A 22,905-nucleotide genomic window follows, 5' to 3' on the forward strand; every position below is an offset into this window, starting at 1 on the left:
TAGTCAGACCAGAAAGCATCTTGACAACAAAAACCTCTTTACCTTCCAAGGGCAGACTGCTAATCTCACAAGCCTCCAAGCTAACGATTAAAGCAATGGTTCCTGAGGCAAGAATGACTTGCCCTTGCAGTATAACACTTGGTTGAAAACACAACTGTGATATGCTTCTACAGAGCATGGTTCTCAGTGGGGACCACAATGAGAACCACTAAGCTCAGAGATAAAAATCCAATTCTGTCAGTTTATTTTCAATTTAAAAACTAGAATATTTGCATAACCAACTTCTCATTCAGCAGAGTATCTAACTCTATTGCAAAAGCTAAGACTGGTGACAGGTATTTCTCAATACTTAAAATAACTGTAACTATCTTGCACATAAAAGATATGTATGCATATATGGAAGATAACTTAAATCAAACAAATAAAATACTTACTCCCAAAGCTGGCAATCTTTGTGTGCAGCTGACAGCAACCTTCAGTTTCCAGTCTGTTTCTCCATCAAGCTGGTCAGTTCGAATGAAACACGAACCTTGAAGTTACAAAGAGACAAACTATTCTTTTAATCTCAAAAATTCACTTTGGGTTTAAAAAAAAAAATAGAGTGAAAATAAAGAAATTTATAACCACTTTTAAATAAACATGCTAAATATAAAAGGATTCAGATTTTGCAATGTCTGTGTGCTTTCTTCCAGGAATGCTCCAGATATCGCATAATAGCACAATTTTTCTGATAAAATCAACAATATGTCTGTTTATGAATAAGGGGGAGTGCTAGTTTACAGGTTTCTTCATAGGTTTTTAAACAGATTTCCAAATGTTATGAGCAAGAGACAGAACATACTTCGCTGTCTGGTTTACTTTTTTTTTTTTCCTTTTCAGAACTGTGTCACTCATACAATTCCAATACAATAGAGTAATGAATTGATGCCTGTGATTCTTGTCTCTTGACACCAGAACTTCCACTGCTTATAGTCTTCTGGCTTCTCTGAAACTTTTTTTTTAAAAATAAATCCTTAACATGGACACATTCAAAACAATGTGGGTCCCAATGTATTATACTCTAAAGAAGTAACTGTCAAGGATCCAAGGCTAAAAGAGTCTGTCAACACATGCACGGTACTTACGATACGAGGGAAGCTCATGACAGACTGCTACTGAAGAGAATCAGTGCAGTTTACAGACAGAAAACGAATATTCAAGAAACAGGAAACTGAAACCAGTGCAGAGCCTCCTCCCACCCCAAAAGCTAGCTTAATGGGTATCAGGTCTGAAGTCTTACATAGGTTACTAATGTAAGATACAAAAAAGACTTCACACTAATACTGCAAATACGTTAAAAACATGCAATTAGCTACAACTTCCATCTAGTTTGAAGCCTTTTAAAAAGGTGGTAAAATTTTAGCAATACTCTTCACAATTCATATGCTAAAAAAACCTTAAATATTTCTGAAGTAATCATTAGAAGTGCCATTATGCTACAGCCTAGCAACTGATATGCTATTGTAACTGTGTGCTATGGGTGTGAAATAAAAATAGATTTTTCCAGTTATTTGTACATTTTAAACAATGCATATTAACATACTTGCATATATACCTATAATTCCTTCCATATTTCAACCTATCTGATAAAAACAACAAAGTAGTTTCATCACCAGAAGTAACATGGTGGCAATTAAACTGAAGGAAACAGTGCCAAAGGAGTTTATCCAGGTTTCAGTCTTCTTACACAGACAAGACGATGATGTGCTAGAAGCTTTGAATCTAATAGGCAATACATCAAGAAAGTGTACCTACCAGTGAACACAAAATTAAGAGAGAGATTCTTTTATAGGACATGTGGACCCTGATGTAAGTAAAGTCTAACAGAACCCAATGTTTTATTCATCAAGGCCTGTAAATTAAGCAGTTCAATGACCTAACAGTCTGAAAGGACATGCTTGAGAGAGAAGTCACCTGAAATTATATCTGACTAGAAGGTAGCATTTTTGCACAACAGCCTTGAAAGAAGCTTACTAGCCTTCATGTAACAGATGTATTTATATTAAGTGCATATTAAATAAAAAAAAAAGTCTTTAAATGTTAACATAAACAGCTCTCAGAACATATGATCACAACAAAATTTCACCTAAAGCTCAGAGCTGCGAGCTGTAAGAGCTGTATCTAAAGTTCTTGAGAAGCTGATTTTAAATTCTTGATAGGATTCTTTATGGATTTCTTTTTTTTAAAAAAATAAATACTATAAAGCAGTTTTTGAAGAGCCCAGTGACGTGCACTGCCTTATAATTAAGGGTGAGGTACCTAGGATCACCTAGAAGTACCACAGTTTCAATGCACTTTCTATCCATGGCATAAATGAGCCTACTTTCCATCATACTTTTCCCATACAAGACGTTTCACGGTTCTCTTTACCCTTCCTGTCAATGGTTGCTCTCTTCCATCAATTTCATTTAGAATTATACTATAGATCAATGCAGTTCAAGACCAGTGTGGCTCCTCTGAATGGTTGACTGCACATATATTCATTTAATAGAGCTCACACTATGACATGTATTGGCCAGCTGCATTTCCTCTCCACTTCAGCAGTTAATTTCATCAATAACTTATCTCATAGCCTGTTTCCCTTTTATCCAGAAAAAGGGACTGCTTTCTGCCAAGTCAGCTTTCAATAGTGATCACAACAGCAAAACTGAAATGATACAATCCTCTTCTCTACCTCAAATACTGCAGCACATTTGACTAATTAATTCTAATTACTCTATGAGGTACTGATTTTAAACCCAGCTTAAGTAAACTATAAACATGGGAGATTAAACATATAATTACAAAACATGTATGAAAACAACTCTTCACTCCTTACCAAGCCCTTGGACCTGTAAAAAACTAAACATTCCCCAATATATATTGCATGGAAGTTAGACATACTTTCTTTACTTTTGGAAGGTATTTTGAGTTAGCAGTACACAAAACTTTTGAACAATCAAAATCCTCTAAAAAAACCCAGCTATCGTAACTTTCTATTTTGAAACGCTTGGGAGCATTGCCCCCCTCCCCCCATCACAAAACCAAACAAAAAGTAGTAAAAAAATGTCATTATGTACTTTAATAAAATGCTTTAGGTAAACGTTAAAAATCATTTACATTCTAACCTGAATATAGCATGCCAGGAAAAAACACATCTATACAAATGTCATGAATTGTTTTTCCCTCTGAATTCAGCGATAACTCTTGAATCTGACAATTATTTCAGAGCACACAAATTTTTTTTCAAGTTCTCTACTGCTTAAAGGAAATGTCATTAAGTATCTTAACTATTTACAAAAGCATGGCTGTATATAAAAAAAGAGAGTAATTCATAAGGCTACACATAAAAGGAGAATGAATAATATCAAACCTTTTACTTTACACAGTGATGGCACTCAGATGCTTATTTCCCATAACAATACACAGTCATTCAAGATTAGTGGACAAAGTTGAACATTGTGAAACTGATTTATTTCTGTCTTTATAGTAAAAATTTTGGAGTGCTGTGAATTAGAATTTTAGAGTTGATTTAAAGAAAATACACTGGTCTTAAAGAGTCATTTATCAAAAGTGGTGCCAACGTCACATAAGCACATTTAAACTAATTTACAAGTATGTAATATTCATTTAGCCTAATCAGTTGAAGACAGGCATAAATCAATGTACAGCATAACCATGCAAGGTGCTGCCCAGTAGCAACTAAATTGATTTTTAAAGCTATTTCAGTTTAAATCTGTGAAACCTGTATGCTTAGGGAAGTCCTAGGACTACAATTCTATGCAAAAGCTCAATTATTTGAGGCCTGTCCAGAATTTACTCTAAGATTGCTTTTCTGTGGAAAACCAGCACTTGCAGTAGGAAGAAAACCATTTTAAGAACCTGAAGTAACTATGTAACTTTAAAATACAGGGATACCTTGCTAATTGTTAACAGACTTCTTGTTTATGATTATTTGAGATAACAATAAATCCAATTTTTTGAGATTAAACCCCATTTAAAAAAAAAAGTTATTTTGTATGTTAATAGAATATTGAAAAAAATAACATTTATATCAGCAGCTTTTATGGTGTTCTGAAACAGAAATACAAACACTCATCTATGAAGGCACTGATTTAGGGCCATGATATGCTCGGCCTAGATTTGTCAAACAAATTTGTGCTCAATACAGAATAAGCATGAAGAATCCTACTTACTCAAGTGTGTGCTGGACTTCAGGCTTTAATCACAACATACATGCAGGACACATACATGGCACTACTGGTTTTGTGGGCCCGTGTATTTCTAGAAGTCCTGAAGAAAAAGACCCTCAACAAAAATTTTCAGACTAAACAGAAGCTATACTTGGAAAACACTGGTCACATTTTAGCCTAAAAAAAAAAAAAAAATTGAGCAAGGGAAAAAAAGGACACTCCACCCAAACCAGAAGGGAAGCTTCTTAATGAAGTAAAAAAATCAATTATAGAATAAGCTTTTTCTTAATTAATACTATGCATCATCATTCCTCCCTGCTTTCTTCTTGATCATGAAATCTTCTGACTTTGTTCTGACAAAGAAAAGGTGGGAAAGTATACTAATACTTAAAACACTTCCTTTCCAGGTTTCTTGACTAACAGCAATGTGAAAAATTAGGATCATTTTCCTGCTGTAAGAAACTAAGCTATCTTACTTGCCCTGTATCCAGAACTTAGTTTTCATTTCCTCACTCCCTAGTTCCCATCATGGAAGAAAGATCTGAGAAAGAAGCTCTAAGTCATGAGATGAGACAGAAGAGGAAGGATTTTAAATTAATGGGAAAACCCCCTATGGAATAACTTATTCTAACTAGCATTTAAAAATATTAAAGTGAATGACACATCATTATAAAAATACTTCCACGCTTTTGTCCTTCACTTTTTCTGCTTTTGCTTTGAGCAATCACTTACAGGAGACCTTGTCTTCAACTACACCTATTTAAGCAGCATTTTACAAGTGAGATTATTTTTAAAAAGATCTCCATTTTTAGATTTCACAAGTACATTCAAATCCCTTCCACAGAGCCTGAAGAGTCAGACCACACATAGTATTTGTTACGAATGTCAGCATACACAGTAAAGAATAGTACATAAGAAGCCGAATCAACACTACACAAGTTCTAAAAACTGTATTTAACGTTCTCTTGGATAACGTTGAAATGAACAGATTTCTGCTTCCAATTTTTTGGCCAAATATCAGCCACCTCAAAAAAAAACAAAAACAAAAAATCAAAAACTTGCCAGTAAGCACTAAAGAGAACTTACAGATATAATTCAAATATGCCATTGCACACACATTTTAATGTTATTTGGTGCTGAAGATGCACCAGAGGGAAGCAGCTACAATTTAGTTGTATAGAGCAGATATGCAGGAATATGTGTATTTCACAAGCATATTAAAGGCCAAGCACCCCAGCCTTAAAAAGGTATTGTTTTGTCTGCATAAATGCAGGGTTGAATTCCACACTCTATTATAGACATATCATCAAAAAACTACTATAGAGTGTGTGCACTTGAACTAGCCTAAAAATTAAATTACGTTTACTTTCTATAATGTGTAACTGTTAAGAATTCGTGTCAGTTATTCTCAGAGTTAATGCTAAACCACCACTACTCGTCTGGGTTCCTCTCAGTCAAATCTAAATAAAATTATGTCTGCCTTCTCTCTCATGAGCTGTATCCAATGAATTTTTTACAAATGAGAACAACAGCTACAACTAATGCCTTTCAAGCCTCAGCAAAACTGAATTATTAAATCTGTCTGCCTATATCCTATTACAGCCTACTTATGAATACTTGATTTTATTTTGTATAATTGACAACAGTTGTCAGGAAAGGAAGGTTTTAACGGCAATCAAATTAAGATCAACTGGTATAAGTGTCACAGTGAAGAGCCTGTGTCAAGTGTTGATGAATTAATTGATGGGTCACTGGGAAACAGGGCACATGGAACTGTGGTGTCATAAGCAGCTAAATATTGTCTAGTAATATTACCAGCCTTCCTGCTTTAGGTCAAAAGCATTGAAAGAGATGGGTTACTAGAATATACCCAACAAAAGAAAAATGGACTTTGACTTCGCACACCTAACACCAGATCATTTATGAACAACTTAATTTTTAAATCATTTATATTACTTAAGTGACTATGTGCATGAAAATTTTAAACTGATGACAAGATGAATAGCAGCACCACGATAACATATTGGAGTACAGAGTTTCATTTACCACTATAACAAAAAGCTTTCAATTATGATAGCTTCTAAGAAGGAAAAAAACCCAAAAACCCAAGACACCTGAAACATCCCAAACATTTAAACTACAATGTCATCACGTAAGATGCAATCAAAAAAATTAGTGGCATTAATATAGGACTGATTAAATTAGCTTTAAAGCATTAATTTCTCTTAAGACCGTCAAAGAATTGTGTGTACTTGAGATATTTGATCTGAATTAAGAAACCGATGAAGCAATTGATTAATTGGAATTTAAGCCATCAGTCACTGGATCCATCAACAGATTCATTTACATTCTAAACAATCAACTGATGGTCTTATAGGATACCATGTATTAATACACAGTCAATATGATACCCCCAAACTCATCACAGTTCCTTATTGACAAGCACACAGATGCTTTTAATCCAAGCTTGATCACACTGCATCTTTTTTGAATTGCTGTATTGATTCAGTACGCTTCAGGAATTTTTACCTCTTTTTTTATTAAAAACATTATGGAATTCTATTATGTATAGCAAACAGTGTTCCAAATTAAAAACAAATAAAAATTAAAAAAAATTCTATGTTTATTCATACTCACATTCTCAAATTTTAACTTACTGATTTATATTATTTTGAGATATATATAAGAATACTCAAAAGCATTAATTTTTATCTTTTCAACTTAATAGGATTTGATGCATCACTTTGCTCCACTATTCTTCTGTTGTGTACTAGTAATCTCTTCTTGGAGAAACCAATGATACAGAAAAAAAGATAATGCGAATTATTTGCGTCTTCAGTTTAATGACTGTATCAAAACCTCTGCCACACTGAATTGTGTTTAAGACAAAAAAAAAAAAAAAAAAAAAAAAGTGAAGGAGGCCAGAATACCTCTTTAGAATTATATGAAAATCAGTAGTGTACTTGGCAGATGTCAGTTTTACCATTACATTTTATACAATCACCAGAATATTTTTTACTGACACTACTCCCTGTTTGTGCATTTGCTTAGTCTGCTATTCTAGTTGTTTTTAACACTAAGAACAGGAGCAACCTGTGGCGATCTGTCCCTTGCTTATTCATTTGTAAACCAATTTTGCTTGCAACTTCGACATAGTCGTATTTTCTACATATGTTAGTATTAGAAGCATGTTGCTCAACAACCAGTAGACGATACATCTTCCTCCAAATGAATCAAGGATGAAAGTATTTTCCAGAAGAAGGTATCATAACACAGTCACAGAAAAAAACCCTACCTAGTGTAACCTACTACAGCAAGCTAATTTCAGGCTGATACAAAATATACTGCACAACTGGATAGGTAAAAGTCATGAAACTGAACCTTTAGGAACTACAGACGTCTTTTAGCATGAAAGTGGCTCCACTGCAAACCATTTTAAGGCCCCACTAAACCAGGAAAATTGTCTAACACACAGATACTATTCTGTAAGTGCTATTCCATAAACACCATCCATTTTGATATCATTTGAATCATTCTTCTTGTCTAAATTCTGCTGGCATTTTCCATTTCTCTGTCCCTAACACACAGTGCTCATTCAGCCCTCATAGGAAAACATTCCAGCTTGCAATTGGAAAGTTGGTTCTTGTTTAAAAGGTATCACAAGAATTATTCCAAGTGGAAGTGCTGCTTAAAGATTCAGTAGGATCCTCCTTACAATATACAGTCAAATACGCAGTAGTTACATTATACAGAACAATCATTAAATTGTAACAAACTGAATCTGGAATTAGGACTTTTTAAGCAGCTTTCCCTTTTTTTAACTTAAATTTCAGTAGAAAAATCAAAATCAATTCAATACATTTTCTGATCCAAATACAAAGCACACATTAGCATTGATGCCACAAGTAAAGGTTAAAAACATTGAAAAAATTTTAAGATGACTGACTAAACAGGCTCCCTGATTTGAAAGCTCTGACAGCACAGCAGAACTCACTCTCCCCATCAACATCCCTAAAACATTTATTTCTAAAACCCAATACTACAAAAACTATATATGCATATACACCTCAAAGAGGAGAGCACGTAGTTAATGTAAAGACCATTTTCTCTCCTGGTGCAAACAGAGGAGGTTGAAAAAAAGGAAAAAAACCCAAACCAAAAAACATACGGCCAAATATACAAGCATCCATTGAAAGCACATTCAGTCTTGAAGATTTTAGCAGCAGCAATCAACTTGAAGGACATGCCATTAACTAAATTAGGAGGAGCAGGAATCAAAGCTTTAGTATCTCATAAAGCTTAAACACAGAAAAAGTACAAGTCAAAGGAGCTGACAAAATCATCGGATTACAATAGGCACATGAAAAACAAGAGGATAAATCTTCAATTAAAAATTTAGAAGCACATTTTTCTTTACCAAACAGGAGCCTGGGAAGAAGCATCAGACCCAGCTGCAAAGATTTATCACTGGTCTTCATTAAAGCTAAAAGCAAAGGATTTCTGTATCTTTCCAATTTCTTTTTAATTGACGGACAGAAGGTGGCTGTGTAAAGCTACATGGACACCTGCAATGAGAAGTGTAACTAAAGTAGTTAAATATTTGAGCTAAATTTCACATGTACCAAGAGCAATGACAGCGTGGCAACATGTGCCATAGCACTTGTATGGAGAACCCTGTGCCACCCTCAACTGCGTACTCCTTACAAAGCAGGTTGCTCCACATTAGGTTTTCCACCACTGGAAGGAGAGCTGCTCAATTAAGGTAGTTCAAGTCTACATAAGCTTCCATTCCAACTCCAGCCAGCCACACACCTTAAGCCCCACATGAAAGTCAGGTTCTGATTAACATGTGCAAGCTATCCTTATAAATACATTAAGATTGATTTGAGGAGCATTTCCAAATTTTTACTGAGACAACTTTAAAACTACTGCAAGACCAAACCTCATTAGACCTAATAATCAGAACTTCACAGGTTATGCAGAAATTCCTTTTTCATAATGAAGATGAGGACCACCAGGAGGTATTTCCCAATTGTTTCAAAGAATTATCAAGGGAATGCTAACAGCTTGTCTAGTAAAGCCTTCAGGTAAGAAAAAAAATAAATAACCCAAAGTTACACAATCTAATAGAAGACAAAGGTGACAGTATCTTTAAAAAAAACCATAATGCATGGCATCAATCTTATGAACACTTATGAACATTACAGGAGACATTATAAATTGCTTCTACATAAGGAATTCTTGAACCGAACTTCTGCAAGAGTAATTTCTTTGTCTTTAATTTTCAAAGCCTTCAACAACATATTCACAGTCTATCAGTTATGGATTTCCATACAGCTTGTTTGCCTAACTTGCCCTGTCTCTGACATCTGCTTTGATGATTTTCACCTTCAGCTTTTCCAAGCTGCTTCCTAAAATTGAGGGAACTGTTTGGGATTTCTGAATACTCAAACTCCTAACTCCACCAAGCCACCAAATGCCCTAAAATTCTAGGGAAATGCATTACTACTGGAGAGTGGGAACAGGCAAATTTATACCTACCACGATGCACAGTCTCCTTGCAGATCAACTTTTTTAACTCTTATTTTTTTTTTAAATACAGAAAAGAAAGAAGTAGTAAATATTTATTTGTTACTACTTATTTTGCTAAAAATCCAATTAAAACCATGCATTGAACTAATCACCCAACTATGCATAGAAAATACAAGAAAATAATTAGAGAATGAATTGTATGTTTTCTAATAACATTTTACTGCGTGATTTTACATCAGTAATAGAGAGTAATACTATTAGGAGCTTAATGCTTGCTGACACCTCCTCCTTCCACCACAGAACACTCATACTATCAGACTATATCTTAAAAAAAGTAGCTGATCACATAGAATCAGTATTACTCAGTGGCTTAAAGTAGATACCAAAACATTTCAAGCCCAAGCTAAATCAAATGTTAAAAATGGAATAGGAACTGAAGTATAGAAGCAGATTAAAGTGCTTTGGACAGATTGTTGGCAGCTACTCATGCCCTGAAGATAAACTTTTATCTGGCCGTATGTGCAAACTTAACTCTAGTCATTTATCATTCTCTATAGCAGTAGATTTTGAAAGCATTTTAGTTGCCAGACAGGTAGGGTTTATAACGTTTGTTTGCTAAACGTAACAGAAAATTCCAGAATGTGTGAAAAACGCAACTCCTTCAACCTTATTATTCTGCAGCAGTTGGTTTCATAAAGAGATAAAAAGTGACATTAGTTGTGCAATTGAGTTCCAGACTGACATTTTTTCCTCTGGTTTGATTTTCAAGTATCTTAAGTTCCAGAACAGACTGGGGCCCAGACAATTAAGTTGTTTGCAGAACACTTATTCCTAACTGTCCAGAATAAATAGATACTATTTGCATCACCTTTATTATATTTTTCCTTGCAGAGGGAGGGTGCAAAGACTGAGCAAGGTTGTTTTCAGTGGTGCCCAGTGACAGGACCAGAGGCAATGGGCACAGACTGAAACACAGGAAGCTCCTTGAACATCAGGAAACAAGAAATATTATTTTTTAACTGTGAGGATAAACGAGCACTACCACAGCTTGTACAGAGAGACAGTGAAATTTCTCTCCTTGAAGGTATTAAAAAGTTGTCTGGACATGGTCCTAGGCAACCAGGTCCAGGTGGCCCTGCTTGAGCAGGGGTGTTGGACCAGATGATATCTAAAGATCACTTCCAACCTCAACCATCCTGTGTTCCTGAGACAGCATCTTAAGTACTCACATGTAATGCAGACCTGAAAAATACCAGATGTAACAATTATGCAACTGGCATTACCTTGCAAGGAATTGCAAGGTCTTCGCTGTCAAAGAATTGTGAGAATTTGTAAATGATTTCTCATTTCCCTATTGCTTCCATTACAATAGGTACAGTGGTATACATACAATATTTTGGAATGTCCACATCAGTAAATTACTGTATACTGGATTTAAAGACATACAACAAAAGAATTTGGTTTATGACAACAATTTGTGCTTGACAGCAGAACTGATCAGTGGGAGTTGCTCTCTCCAGAGTATTACCTTTATTTGCCAGTTTGGTAGTTAATGAAGTCTACAACAGCTTACATATTAAAATGCATTTGTGGACCTTATTTTATTAGACTTCTACCTTTACACTTACTAAAAACTTTTATCAGTTTGTTAGAATAACAGTATCTTAATGCAGTACTCTGTCTCTTAGGAAAATTACTTTTTTGCAGAAGTAGTGGCTATTACTCTACACTGAATCAAGTGTCTGCCAAAAAATTTAACTCTGTGCAAGACACAAATGTACAAGGTTCAAATGCTATGGTCAGGAAAGTTGAAGTAGACCAGTAGAAGCAATTCCACTTTACCCTTTGGAAGCTCAGTTTCTACCAGAAAAGGCTGAAGAGAAAACCCAGCTCTACTTTTCATACCATCACAATGATATCTGTGACAAGGGGGACCTCAGGAGTAAACCCAAAGGTTTAGCTAAGATTAATCAATTATCATCCTCCTAAAAAGCTAATAACAAAACCCATAAGAGTGTTATGGATCAGCCTGTCATAGGCCTAAATAGGTAGCAGCAGTATGTAAAACAAGCAATTCTTCACAGTCCTAGCATCTATGGAGCATATCAAAAACCCAAAAGGTAGTTATCCCTTGGCTATTCCAGCTGCAGAGGCTTCAGCAAATAGCCCATGTAGCCCTATTTCCATGCACAATATTATTCTTCCAGGACATCTTTGTCCCAGTAATGATCAACTTGTGGCTAACTTCAACCAGGTAGGGCAGACCAAAGATCTTAAGGATATAAAGTTATATAAAGACAAGTTTTATGAAGACATACACAAGATTTTCATGAAGGACCAGTTCCAGTTCATATCAGAACACCTTTGTGTGTTACCACAGAAACACCTGACCTGGGCCAGAAGCCAGTCACTGAACCAAGGCACCAACACAAGGCACAACTAAGGCAGAGGATGAAGATTTTAGCTTAGAGAAGGAAAAGGTTTAAAATTTTATTTCTGCTTACAAACATAGTATCTTTGATAATACTCCCCTAACACTGAAGTCATCAACACCTGCTTCAGTTGGCGGTTCCTGTGGACAACAATAAAGTTACACTATGATGTCTGGAATGCCTGCCTAGCTTTTTGATCTATGATTAGGATGGCAGATAGACAAATAAAATGTAGAGAAGCATGCCAAGCAATTTAAAGAATCACCTGAAAAGTATGTTAAAGGCCACTTAGGATCTAGCTTAATTTCAATAAGGGAGATTTCCACTGGTGTAACACAATTTACATAACAGCTTTCCACTAAGGCAGTCAGTTGGTTTTGGCATGATGCCTGCTTATACACCAAATGAAAATAATCTTAAATCATCTACTGCAGCCGGCTCAGCATGAACATTTCCTTTAATCTGGTGGAAGGCTGATAAATGGGACACATCTTCCAAATTGCTTGCCATCTCTGCCATATGTAATGAGCAAAACCAAGATTCAGCCTTAACACATACCCACACACACCCCTTTCTAAATATATGTAAGCCCAACATATTATTCTGGAGGTTTTTACTTTTTTGAGTTTTTTACTTTTTTTATTTTGGAAGCCAATGAAGATCTTGTGGAAACCTCTATTATATGAGGAGCCTGACAGCAGCAAAGAATTAACATCTGAGAAGTGATTTCTGCTAGCTCCATCCCCCAGGAAAGTAATCCTAACTCTAAACGCAGCCATCTAGCTACCTCCATTCATGAAAAAGAGGAATACTGATATTACAGACTGTCAAACATGAACACAAAACAAAGACCCACCTACATTAGTTTTTAGGCTAACTTTTCTAAAAGTCTGGTTAAAAAACATAGGAGTCTAATAAAATAAAATATGTACACAATTAGCATCAATTCATTATATCAGCTTATTTGAAGATATTCTAGCAAAAAATAATATATATATATCTAGTAAGAACTCAGTTTTAGCAAAGGAAGCCTGATTCTCTGAAATTCAGCTTCTATGATGTAGAGTAAGAAGTTTCCTAAAAAACTCAGCATTCCTAGAAGTGTGGGAAGTGGAGGAAAACAAGCCCATGCCATTGTCTCACTTCTTCCATAGCACCACACTTGCATAAAAACAAGCCAGAATAGTTTTAGGCTGAACTTTGTAAACTACCCATTTATAACTCAAACTGCTTCTTTTTCTGACTGAAGATATAGGATACTGCAGTGCTGAAGACTACATTAATATGTAGTGTAAATATTGAAGTTGGAAAATAGTACTTTGCCACAGAAGAAGCTTACAGGGTGTGTTGGATTTTAAAATTAGTTCAAACTCCTCGTTTTACTCTTTATAGATTTATAGTAACAAGTTATAGTTAAACTGGTTTATTGCAGAGAAGATAAAATAAAATTACATATAGAACATAAACCCAAGCAAAAACTAATGTATTTTACAAAGTACTTAAAGTGCCAACTATAAATTAAACCATAAATCAGTCAAAACTGCAGCATCCAGGAAGAAACAATTACAGATGCAAGTGTTCACTCTTTAGTCAGAAAACAATTACTGCCATATGCTTGAAGTTCAGGGGACTTCTTTCTTTTCGAGTTTCACCCTCCTCCCTCCCCCCACCCTGGCTTGTGTTGTTTTTAAAGTGCAACACAGTTAACCCGTTGAATTTTCAATGTTAAAAATCACATTCTACTATTGCACATATAGCCTAAGTAGATATAAAACAATTTATAGCAGGATTCTGGAAAGATTTTACTCCATTTGCTCTTTACTTACCTTACATTATAATGAATATTCACATAGTAAGTACACAACTCTTTCAAATAGTTCACAAGCATTTTTCAATATTGATTATGGAAAGCCTACTGTTACAACATGATGAACTTCTAAAATACGTAGTTTTATTTTCCAGATAGCAATTTAACAGTCTCTTACAGGAAAATTTTAATTATGACATTCCAAGAAAGGTGACCAAAGTAGACTTGATGAAATTTAGTTTCAAAAATGTTATTCACACATTTCTAATGTAGGAGTGCACCCTGGTCCCCTTCCCCATCTGTATCTTGACAAAGAGATAAACTATTTATATTAACTCTGGTCCTTGAAGATCTACTATTCATATATATTCCAGTCAAGACAGAGCTATCCTGTGTAGATGCAATTCCGGCTTGTATTGTTCACTGACGACCACGCCTGTACCATAATCCTTCAACTAACAATACTACAGGGAGGGGAGTCCACACAGTGTCTTATAAACTCACAAACAGAATCCAGTAATTTAATAGGGAGGAAAACATGCTACGGTACAGATATGCAAACTACATAATTTAAGAACATGTTTTGCTGCAAGCTAGGCAACCGTCTCATCTGATTCTTGTTCATCTATTCCAGCAGTGACATGCATCTGATGTAAACTGCGTTGAGGATCCTAGCTAAGGACAGCAAGATAGCTCTCACCAGACAGTTTTTGATGCTTCTTCAAGAGCAAACACCAAACAATGCTACATATTGAGTTTCCTAATAAAGGCTAAGAAAATTTTGGATCAACACACACTGATCTTCCACCACTTACACATTGCATGCAAGCAGCTTAGTTTAAAAGTAACTCTTCTACGGGTGCAGAAGTCCTCCTACTTTTCTAGGAGCTGTGATATCAGCTGAAACACTTGTAGGGTCAGTAGGAAAAGACATAATTGCAAGTAGACCCCAAGACCAACATTATCAATCCTTTTATAATCATGCTGCATGTAAGAAATTTGAGTTGTCAGAAGCATTATGCATTTTAATAAAATGCGGTACTGTGGGAGGGAATAAAGAGAAAAGCCCATGTATCCTGAACTAGAGTGGTTAACCAAGACAGGGATGATATACAGATCATTAGGAAACTTTGTCAGTCCAGACCAGTTACAGATGATCTAGTGCATCTAATCAGCATTTGAAAGTCATTAGGAAGACACAGTAACTACACATGGTAATTTCTTTTACCAAATATATAGCTCTCGTAGGGTTCTGTAGGCTATCAGAAATATTTTGTGTTCTTTTGCAAATGATCTCTGCAAATTTAGACTTTCATCCGAAATACATGATAGAACTCCAGTGCCACAGTGCAATAACCAAGTACCACTAATACAGAGTTTATCAATATCACAGCTACTAGCTTTTTGAAATTTAGTGCTGTCTGACAAATATCAGACAGTTCTTCAGGATCTGAAGGGAAATGGTTAATATACAGGATGGAAACTCATTGGAGTTATATAGGGGGCAACCAATAGTAATTTCTAAACTTTAATCAAAACAGCTGTAATTTACAGGATTTCTATAAAGGAGATATTTGTTTCTCAAAGATGAAGAGTACTCTTCTATCATCATGTGAAGAGAAACAGAACTAACGAGAAGTACTTTTCTTTCTCTCAATCAAGAAGATTTTTGCACGGTTTTCTGACTGATCAAAAAGGCAGTATTATTTCTAAGTAAGAGAAACAAAAAAAAAAAAACCCCATCAAAAAACCTCAGTTACTTCAGGGTTTTATATCATTGCAACAGACTTTTTTAAAAAATATTTTAACCACATATTAGTAGTTTGAGATTTCAGTTCTTTTCAATTTAATAACCGAAATACAATCACCGACATTTAAATGTATTGCAAGATAACAATTTACAACTAATCATTTAAAATACTGTCAAGTCATCTAAACCAAAACTGATCTTTTAAATATAAAGTACTCTTACTATTTGCTTTACCTAAACATTTTGTAATAACAGTTCATAAAAATCATTTCTTTGGAGGAACGTATCTATAATCCCGTGTTCATAGTAAGATTTCTCCGGTTTTACAGTCCAAGCATACTGCATTTCTCATATGTGCACTCTCTCCCATTAATCTGATGAAGGCAGATTTCCCACCATCAGTCTACTGACCACTTCAAACTGACCACAATGCACAACCTAAAATTTTACTGCAACCACAAACTTATCATTTAACCATCCTGAATTATCAAAACATACCAGTTTTTTCCGATGTTCTGAGAAACACCATGTCAGATGGGATTCGTTGATTCTGAGGAGAAAGGAAAAAGAGGTGTATTTTTTGTAAGTTGGAAAAAAACCAGTGAATTCCAATCAAATGTCCAATAAGATCTATCACCAAAAGGTCACACTTGGATTGAAACTCAATTAAAATAGGATTTCTCACAGTACTTTACATTCAGCATTTACAATTCAGAAATCAATATTTTCGAAAAATATACAATAAGCAAACAACAGCTAATCCTTTCAGATGCTCTTTATAAGTGAATCATAAATACCTAAAGAACTACAATAGATTTACATTTTCTTGACTGAAAGCCATAGTTTGAGAATATAAATATCCAACTGAAGTATTTCAAAAGTAATTTCAGCAAAATTCAGACACTCAGCATATATAATAGAAAAAACTGAAATTTAAACACATGTGTCTTGGCACTCAAGTTGCAAACGTGTACCAAGTATTCTCCTCTCTCCCAACACACACAAATACACACAGAGGAAACAATAACTCTGAGAAAAGCATTTTCCTATTCCACATCTATAAACCCCTCCTTTACAAAGACAAAAATGAATTAATTTTTCTTCCCAGCATCTAAGGCATAGAGCCATACGCAGTCAGACGCTTCTGCACACCTGTTCTGCCATTTCCCTTTGAAGCACAGAACTATCTGCATCAAATCACTTTTTCATTTGTTTGTTGACCACAGAAAGGCCAATCTAAGCTTTCGCAGATTAAATACAATGAACAGTGCTGCCTTCCCATACATACGCAATCTGTGATGCGACTACCCAAATCCTTAGCTCTCCCACCACTTATTTACAAGGCATTTACCAGCACCAGTTAGACATTGCCAACATAGGTTTAAGAATGAAAAAACTGGGGAAGTAAAAATAACCAACACATCAAAACCTGAAAGAGATACAGGGAAAAAAAAGCAACAGACAAAGCTGACAGGGACCAGGGTGAACAATGGACAGAGCAACAAGAAAAGATACTGTACTGAATTCCAGCTTGTTCAATGACAACTTATGTCCAGTAAATGCTGTACTGTTTGATACTGAAGCTAAACACAAAGATTCATTTGCACTTCATTTACAGACCACCTTTATCCAATTAAGAAATCTCAGTGAATTATTACTAATAGTTTTATTAGTTTCATGCTAAAAATATTTCTTAATATTCATTTCAGATTAATTTTTTAGAGGATATAACCCAGAAATATTTTTCACATACGAAGTGCCCCCATTTGTTAATAAGAATCATAGAATGGTTTGGGTTGGAAAGGACCTTAAGATCATCTAGTTCCAACCCCCTTGCCATGGGCAGGGACACCTCACAGTAGACCATGTCACCCAAGGCTCTGTCCAACCTGGCCTTGAACACTGCCAGGGATGGAGCATTCACAACTTTGAGCAGCCTGTTCCAGTGCCTCACCACCCTCACAGTAAAGAACTTCTTCCTTATATCTAAACCTGACCTGCCCCTGTTTACATTTGAACCCATTACCCCTTGTCCTGTTGCTACAGTTCCTAACGAAGAGTCCCTCTCCAGCATCCTTGTAGGCCACCTTCAGATACTGGAAGGCTGCTATGAGGTCTCCCTGGAGCCTTCTCTTCTCCAGGCTGAACAGCCCCAACTTTCACAGCCTGTCTTCATACAGCAGGTGCTCCAGGCCCTTATTGTTCTCAAGACCCTCCTCTGGACTTGCTCCAACAGCTCCATGTCTTTCTTATGCTGAGGACACCAGAACTGTACACAGCACTCCAAGTGGGGTCTCCAGGTTTTCCTGTTATACTTGACTGATAATGCCTTGAAAGCCACGGCATACCTAAGGCCCATCTTTTATTCTTTAAGAGCTCAACTTAAAAGAAAAACATAGCTGACAAAGCTCACAACATGGCATACACAAACCTCAGCTTTCAGCCTCAAAAACCTGACTGAATTTACTCAACACAAAAAGTTAAGAAGCATGAGCATTTCAAAACTCCACAATTACTCCGTATTTCACACTTCATTAATAATCAGACCGCAAAATTAATACAGCAATAACAATTCAATTGTGGCTCTATTTTGCACACGAACTACCAGCTATAGAAAAGCAATTAATTATTTTATACAGAAGATACAGCAAAGATGATGGGTTCAGGCTAACCTGAAAACTTTGAGATACTCAGCAATGGAACATCTCACATACTGAATGCAGCATTCAGAACCTCATCTTTAAATTTTGTAATAGTAATCCTAATAACAATACTTCTATTCACTGCATCGAAGTGGAATATACAAATTCTATGGATTATTAAAAAGATGTAAATATCAAAGAAAAACATAATGGGTTCAAAATTACCTTTACATGAAATTCTAGTTCATTCAGCATGTAGCAGCTCTTAAATGTACTTATCCCAACAGGAATCTAGGCAATAACCCTAACCACAGCATCAGCAAACACATTCAAAAACCTCCTGGAAGGATCAACACAAACACAGGGTATTTTTGTTCACTTGGGTCAAGCCAAGACTCCATCTCAACATTTAAGGACACAACACTGCTATGAACTGAAAGAAACCCAGCATTCTCAAACTGGTCTGACTGGAAACCAGACACAGTTTCACATTTTTAACTCTCCTCCTTTTGCTGTTTTTAAGGCAGCACTTCCCCTTCATCACTGCATGTCAAAAGAAAAGAAACAGAACTAAATCTTCAAAGTACATACAGTAGTCCCTTCCAATAAAAATAACTCAAAATACGTCTGTCAAGATAATCAAACACTGCTTTGTATGAGTGTGTGTGGCTTTCAAAATACTACGCCTATCTATAAAAATCAGTGTTTCTGAACTTTTTTCAGAGAAAAATTCACATTGTCTCACTCACAGTATAGAATAAATGTGTATTTACATCAGACAACACAACTTAAGAAGCTGATGCTTTTTCCCCACTGCACTTCTAGCACTTGCCTCAGTTCTTAAGAATTATATAGCAATATTATTTCTGACCACAAAACATTCTGGATACTGTAAACAAAGTTTTCCACTACTCCAAAGAGACCTCCCCAAGATAAGCACGCAGCCACAACAGCTCCATTTGGAATAGTGTGGTCTGAATAGATCTCTCAGAGTCAACTGCCAGATTCTGTGTTATGCAGGCTCAGCTTTCAAAATAAGATGATATCAACTCTCTAAATCAAACTGGGAAGCAGGTAACTGCTGCCACTTCCTGTAACAAAGTCTCAAGGACACTGATTCAGAAGTGTACTGGACACAATTGCACCTCTATTGATGGGAAGTTCAGTATAGAGGGGCCATGAAGGGCTACAGAGATGGAACTATCTCAAGCAAACAAGATGCTTGGAAAACAAGCAAGTTTGGAAACACTGGAAAAAGAGATGCATGCTCTGGTTTACTTAAAAATCCTATGCAGGTAGCAAAAAGACTCTCCTCATACCCAAAATGTTGCATTATCATGCATGACACTTCTCGACATGCAGCAATTCCATTTATTTGTAAAAACATAGAGAGTTAAAAATTCACATGCTTGTCTGTATGTCAACAGTATTCACCTTGAACAGGCTGCTCACCTGCAACTGCAGCTAGAACAGCATTTTGCAGAATCTTGACTTAGAAAATAATTAAACATGTAGTGAAATTTGTTATCCATCATGAGCCCAGACTCAGCCAGGAATATCTCATTCAGATTTGGAAAAAAAAAATACAGTAAAAACATTAACTTTAATAGATACTATTAGGCACCTATTAAAGGAAAATAAAAAAAAGAGGAAACGGAAAATGCAACTTCAAAATTAAACAAATCTTTCCTTAAATGACAATAACAATTAAACAGATATCCAGTCTTCGTACAGATTAGCTATACATTTTTGCACCTTCCCTTCCAGCTCCGACCTAAATCCATTACGCAAGTTTCAGGTCACTGGCTTCATGCCTACAAACTTCGAGCTATTTGTAAACAACATGTAAACACTTGACCAACACCCAAAAACTTTCAAAAAAGTAAGCCAAATGATCTAATATTGAATTAAACAAAAATCCTAATACAAATAAGGCATCAGGTTTTACAAAACATTATGTCTTTTTAATGTGTTCTCTCTGCTTGTTTTTCTTTCCTGTAAGATGAAGCTTTTCTGCATTAACATATCTGAATGTATCCTTCCATGTAGGGAAGGCTATAGACTGTCTTGTTTTTACATCCTCCATCGGAAAACAAAACAATCCCACCCCCACCAAAAAAAAAAACCAAAAAAAACCCAACAACAACAAAAAACCCAACAAAAAACACAAACAAAAAACCCCATAACAATATAAGATTGACATGACATCTTGGTTTTCATCAGGTTTTCCATATTTTAGAAGTGAGCAGAAAGGTACTGAAGGAGCACTAGATACCAAAACAACATTTTCACTATTACTGCTGATACTGGAGAGCAAAGATCCCCCTGCAAAGATGTACCTAGTCACTACAAGAGTGACTACACAGAAACAGATGGCAAATACGCTACAAAAATCTTTAACACCTCATTATGGAGAAAATTAAGTTCTGTTGTACATTGCCACAGACAAACAGCAGCAATATGTCAATCATGTTAGCCCTCTCATGTCGTATTTATCAAAGTGGAACAAGTTACAGTGACAACACATACAACTTCAAGCATTCAGAAAGCCATGAAGAAACTACGTAATCTCATTTACCATGAAGATGAAGCCAGAAATGTTTATTGATATATACTGAAATTGGGATATGTAAATCATGAGAATGACTTGAATACATTGTTTTGCTTAAGTCTAGGCAGAATTAGAGCCCCAGAAAAAGAGGGCTTCCATTTCTCTCAGTGTTTGTCTATGCTTCAGACTTACAGATTCACTCCTAGAGATGCAACTACAGCAAGACAGTGGTCAACAATAGCTAAGTACTTCCCCTTCTTCTAGGTTCCCATGGCTAACTTCATGCCATCCAGAAATACCAGCCAGATTGGAAAACAAGAAAGACCACAAACATACCTATACTTCCCTGCAACACAGACTATAATATTCACTTGAAAAATACTATTTATAATAGGTTTCAAATTACATTTTCATTTTTCTCATGTTATTATCATGAAAGTGTTATTTACATAAGCTTCTCCAGCTTTGTATTCAGTCTTCCAATTCCTCATAGCTACAGATGCTCACAATTTGGCATTTACTGTCCCTTCTTCTCCATTCATGTAATGAACCATGTACTTTTCTCATTGACTAAAATATTCCTGCTTGCTTCTGACTTACAAATGGACAAGGCACTTTCTAGTTGCCTTCTTGTATCCGCATGCTGCACAGTAGTGCATGCTAGGATTAACTGCAATCCTTACAAATATTGGATTAATTTAATTTTACACCTGCTGTTAAGAAAAAACAATTGTGTCACTTTACAACTCAAGAAAAGCTCTCAAAATTTTAAGTTAAAACTACTGTTCCACGTGTTTTAAACCACTATATTATGTATTGTGACTATGCAATGCTATTAAATAAACGTGCTATTAATTATAAACCATGCTGTTAAGTTTTATGCCCTCCTCACATCTCCAAAATGTATTCCAAACTCTCAATAAACTACAGTGTCTAAATAACAATATTTGAACTCATTAACTCATCCATTCAATTGTCTTATTTAGGAACACTATGCACACCTGTTCTTCCACTGGAAACTAAAAATGTACCTTAACTCAAGCCAAGAAGAACATCTATGGAGTAGAATGTCTGTCCAAGGCAGAGGACCAGTTTTGAGCTAACCTATACGTGTCTTTTATCTTCTAAAAACAGGCAATGTTTTCTTCTATTCAGGCCACTTCCTGCTCTAATATTAGTGCATTACAAAATTTTCAGTTGAAACAATAAATATATTACTTTAAACTAAACTGTTTTAAGCCCATTGCAGTCACTTAGAGCTGCTTTGAAATCAATCAAACCTATTAAAGAGACAATAATCAGAGGATATTCAAGGTTTAAACATAGAAAAGCCTTTCACTTAAGTTGTTAGTATTTGTGATGCAGTCACTAGTTAACATATGGATCTTCAGCTCAAATGAGTCATTAATTTCACTGCAGAAATGCTGTTGATGCATCTTCCAGTCAAATACAATGTTAACTTGTTCCTCTGCCGTTAGAGTGAGCAATTGAACATTTCACTCCCGACTGATTCTTTGGCTTAAGTCATACTCTGAAATTGAAAACTGCTTGTTCCAACAAAACACACTTCTCAACAGAACCAGAAAACATTTAATTGCACTAGTCAGAAGGCACCCGAACTAGGCCAAAAGGAAAAAAAAGCCCTACTGGAGCAGGAGAGAGCCTGAAGCTGAAATACAACATTCAAACAATTATATGCATCTTATAGAGATACCCAAGTAAAATGTTAATCAAAAGAACTCTACTCACTATTTCCCTAAATCCTTAAACATATTTTTTTCATTAGAAAACTTTAGGTACTTACAACATATGATCTATAAACTGCTGAAATAGATGCTAAGGACCTACCTCACACAAGACATATTGATCCCCAAAGTAATTCCTGTTTTCCAAATTCTAAGTAGAATTCAACAGACAGATGACATCAGTAAATTTAATGGAAGGTAGATTACCTACATAGCCACTAAGAGTCTTCCCTAC

General features: G+C 35.6%; 1 protein-coding gene across 1 annotated transcript in view; it reads right to left on the reverse strand.

The window, feature by feature from the left end:
- Window positions 1-430: 430 nt before the first annotated feature.
- The window catches only part of LOC104409849 (probable phospholipid-transporting ATPase IIB), a gene marked incomplete at its 3' end in the record, with an annotated part of 51,345 nt that continues 28,870 nt past the window's right edge, over window positions 431-22,905 (reverse strand). Inside the window, exons 6-7 of the mRNA XM_010019848.1 lie at window positions 16,231-16,282; window positions 431-529 (exon numbers count right to left, since the gene is read on the reverse strand). Of these exons, the coding sequence (XP_010018150.1) occupies window positions 431-529; window positions 16,231-16,282 (151 nt within the window). The remainder of the gene's footprint in view (window positions 530-16,230; window positions 16,283-22,905) is intronic.

Source organism: Nestor notabilis, unplaced genomic scaffold (assembly GCF_000696875.1).
Source record: "Nestor notabilis isolate BGI_N333 unplaced genomic scaffold, ASM69687v1 scaffold3058, whole genome shotgun sequence".
In the NCBI taxonomy this organism is placed as follows: Eukaryota; Metazoa; Chordata; class Aves; order Psittaciformes; family Psittacidae; genus Nestor; species Nestor notabilis.